The sequence below is a fragment of the Nerophis lumbriciformis genome, linkage group LG02, assembly GCF_033978685.3.
Source record: "Nerophis lumbriciformis linkage group LG02, RoL_Nlum_v2.1, whole genome shotgun sequence".
NCBI classification, from domain to species: domain Eukaryota; kingdom Metazoa; phylum Chordata; class Actinopteri; order Syngnathiformes; family Syngnathidae; genus Nerophis; species Nerophis lumbriciformis.
Window position 1 is genome coordinate 32,087,283 of NC_084549.2, and position 3,588 is coordinate 32,090,870.

The 3,588-nt window shown below is 46.3% G+C and overlaps 1 protein-coding gene across 1 annotated transcript; it reads right to left on the bottom strand.

Moving 5' to 3' along the window:
- Positions 1-1,071: 1,071 nt before the first annotated feature.
- On the bottom strand, positions 1,072-3,169 carry LOC133617843 (uncharacterized). Its single transcript, XM_061978190.1, has 2 exons — positions 2,584-3,169; positions 1,072-2,271 (listed from the first exon to the last, which is right to left on the bottom strand). The coding sequence occupies exon 2, from the start codon at positions 2,089-2,091 to the stop codon at positions 1,072-1,074; it is 1,020 nt and encodes a 339-aa protein (XP_061834174.1). The 5' UTR covers positions 2,092-2,271; positions 2,584-3,169.
- Positions 3,170-3,588: the final 419 nt, after the last annotated feature.

A 3,588-nucleotide genomic window follows, 5' to 3' on the forward strand; every position in this document is an offset into this window, starting at 1 on the left:
ACAGCAGGTAGGGACCACCAAGCGATTCTCTGGCTGATCTGCTACATACAGGACTCCATCCTCCAGGACATACTTTTCACCCTGGTTTGGCTGCAAGGGGATGTTTGCATCTTTCATCTTAGCCAGCAGGGGAGCCAGTGAGACGTCAGCTCTCTGTAGCTCTCGGATGTCTTCAGGTACCTGCCACTCTTCATCAGGTTTCAAGCTTGACACATCACCCAACAGTGGAGTACCTTGGATTTTCTCCAGGCGACGCTGGCTCTTACTTTTGGGGGGGCCCTTCTGACCACCCTGGCATAGAGAAGGGTCCAAGTCAGGAAGAGGCTCCAGCCCTAGCTTGGCTGTCTGGGCACGGGTGCGTACTGGATAAGCCTCTTGAATGGCTGGAATAAAACTGGATTTCACTTTCTGCTTGTGTGTCTGATGAACAAGATCATGCAGAATAGGCAAGTCTCTGCCCAAGATCATGTCATGGGGCATGTGATCAAGAACCCCCACACGGAGCAAGAAAGCCTGGTCATCGATGATGATGGTCACATCAGCCACGGGATATATTTTTTGATCACCATGGACACATTGAATGGCTGTGGCATGCTGATAGTCAAGATTACCAAGTGACACAAAAGAATGGTTCAACAGTGTCATGGAGCTACCTGTGTCCAACAGTGCTTGCACTGGACGGCCATTAACACAAGCTGGCATCATGATAGGCTCAGTGTTAGGTTTGGCCTCAGGTTCAGGACTGGGTGCAAGAGCAGGTGCCATGACTGAAGCTGACACAGATGGATGGGGAACATGACAGAAGCTGGACAGCTTTGGACCTTTCAAGGGGCAGACTGGGGCTCGGTGCCCCGGCTGTTGGCAGTGGTAGCAGATGAGATCCTTCACTGGACTCTGTCTCGGGAGCGGTCTGTTGTCCCCTGAGGTGCTGTAACCACCTGCTTTCTGCACACCTCTTTGGTGTGACAGGTCGGCTGCACCTTGAGCTGCTACACGGTTGTTCTGCTGCCTTGGCATTCGGAGTCCTTTACGAGCATTCAAGTACTGACCTGCAAGTTTAGCAGCAGTAAGTCAGTCTTCTGGCTCGTGTTCCTTGACCCAAGTCTTCATTTCGTTGGGCAGCAAGCGAATCATTTGCTCCAGGATGAAAAGCTCTGCGATGTCTTCTTTGGAACGCTGCTCCGGCTTGATCCATCTTCTGTAGAGACCTTTGAGTCTGTTGTAAGTCTCCTTGGGAGATTCACCAGGGGGAATGTAGGTTGACCGGAACTGGAGCCTATAAGTCTCAGGAGAGATATCAAACTTAGCAAGGAGGGCTTCTTTAAGGTCAGCATAGACGTTGGAAGCATCTTCCTCCATCGCAGAATAGGCATCCAGAGCTTTACCGGTCAAGAGTGGAACAAGTCGGCAGGCCCAGTCAGACTGATGCCAGCCCCAGGTGCGAGCGATGCGCTCGAAGCGGACAAGAAAGTTTTCGATGTCCTCACCCTGCTGGAAAGGGAGCATCTTTGGGCCTTGTCGGAGATGATGGTCAGGTGGCGAGGAATCTCTGGACGGCGACGCTTGAGGACTAAGATTTGGATGTGGGCGAGTTCTGGGTTTGGGTTTGGGCGACTGCTCACAACTATCGTCAGGAGTACGGTTAGCATTTTGGTTAGTGAGTGAGTGATCTAGGCTAGGTCTTGTACAGACAGTTTTTAACTCCTGGAGTTCACGAACTAGGACAGCTTCCCTACGTTGCTGTCCAATCAAAAAGTCTTGGAACATATTAACCAGGGTAGGTTCACTTAACACTCTTTCAGTCCTTGGTGGCTCAGCAGACCACCTAGCCTTCCTAGACCCCTTCCTATGCTGCTTACGCCTAGCCCCAGAGTTCTCAAAACCTTTGACGTCTTCTTCGGACTCCTCGGTGTTCCATCCAACTTCATGCTCCTCAGCCATAGTCGTCCGGTCCAGCCTCATCGCCGTGGCCCCTCGACCAGCCATCTCATCAGTCTCCTCTGTCATTGCCACCTCCGACACTTGGGATCTCAAACCAGTTCTGGCCTGCCCTCTGCCAGATAAATGTTTGTAAACTCTGCGGCTTGCCATCCCACCACTGCCACCATATGTCACACCCAGGCTCGGGTGAAGGTAATGTAACCTTTGCAAACCAGACTTTCAAATCAAGGATGGCAAGGCACGCAGTTGGTGAGAGTTTACAAACATTTATTGAAATCCCAAAAAGTGTCAAAAGGTGAACAACGACAGAAAAAACAAAGCACCCACAATCTGTAATGTAATAAATAGAGGCAATATTAGTATCGTATATTATATATAGTACATTTATATTCTAAATACATTTCGAAGTTGCATGCGTTAACTAGGCCTATATAATTAATCAAAATAAGCATATTAAAAATAATCAAAAGATAAATCATTCATTATATCAAAATACATGTACTCATAGTCAAAGGTCAATAATCAAATATGTCAAAGTAAAGAATTAACTAATCATAACAGATTTAGCAAAATCAATTAGCATTCAACAAAACTCGTTTAACCGGTTACAACACAACATAATCTCATCATCAAAATATTCACCTTAGTAGATGTTTGATGCATGGAGACCGAAACTCCTACTCAGGACAGAGAACCTCCTCTGGCAGTGACCAACAGCAGACTGTCAGAAAAACGGCATTTTCCAACTTAAATAGCCCTTAGCCCCGCCCACTAGCTGGGACCAATTTGACAGGGGAAATTAAGAAAACAGTTATTTTGTAAATTTCACCATAAATAACCATCACATGTCTAAAAAGTATTCACATGGTACTTTTGCATGTGTAGAGCAGTCATTTTCGTACACAGTATATTCAGGCTTAGACAACACAACTTTTAAATGTCCAGTGTCCTTCTGTAACACCCAGCATTTGAAGATCATGGTTCGACCCAAATTTGGCCTAATTAGTGAATGCAGGTGTGATCACCTATATAAAGCCCTCAACCCCACCCTGACTCTTTTGGTCAATAGTTCAGAGCCATGGTGAGTGACAGGTAACAATTTGTTTGTTGAGCACATGCTTTTCACTGGCTAACAAGATTGAATGTTTGTGTCCATGTTGAGCTTCCCAACAAATGTGCACGGTTTGTGAGGAAGTCCAAAGGTCAAACAGTGACAGTGTGGGGTCAAACTGTCACAATTAGTGATATTGTTATTATCAGCACTACCACAGACAAACTATTTATAGCGGCACCGTGATCACTTCCGTGTCTCCCTATGTTTGCATCATCGAGTAGCCTGCTGCTTCCTTGCTCCCTTGAAGTTTATTCTAAATCATAAATCATGCATCTCACCTGGACATGAGATGCCTGAGTAGGTATTCTGACAAGTTGGTACACTTTGACAGCCGTTTAGGACTTGAAACTGGCGAAGAAGACACGAAAATACACCTGTTCCCTCCCCACCCCCTCACCCTTTTCTTCGTGATGATTATGAGTCATTCTTAATCTAAACGGGAATATATGAACATCCCAGCAGTCGACATCCTAATGACAACAGATATGTTTTTTTAGTGGCGTTTTATTATGTTTGTTGGCTCTCATGAAGTT

Bases quoted from the DNA above. Each gene is read 5' to 3' on its own strand.
- LOC133617843 (XM_061978190.1), bottom strand. From the start codon at position 2,091: ATGGCAAGCCGCAGAGTTTACAAACATTTATCTGGCAGAGGGCAGGCC.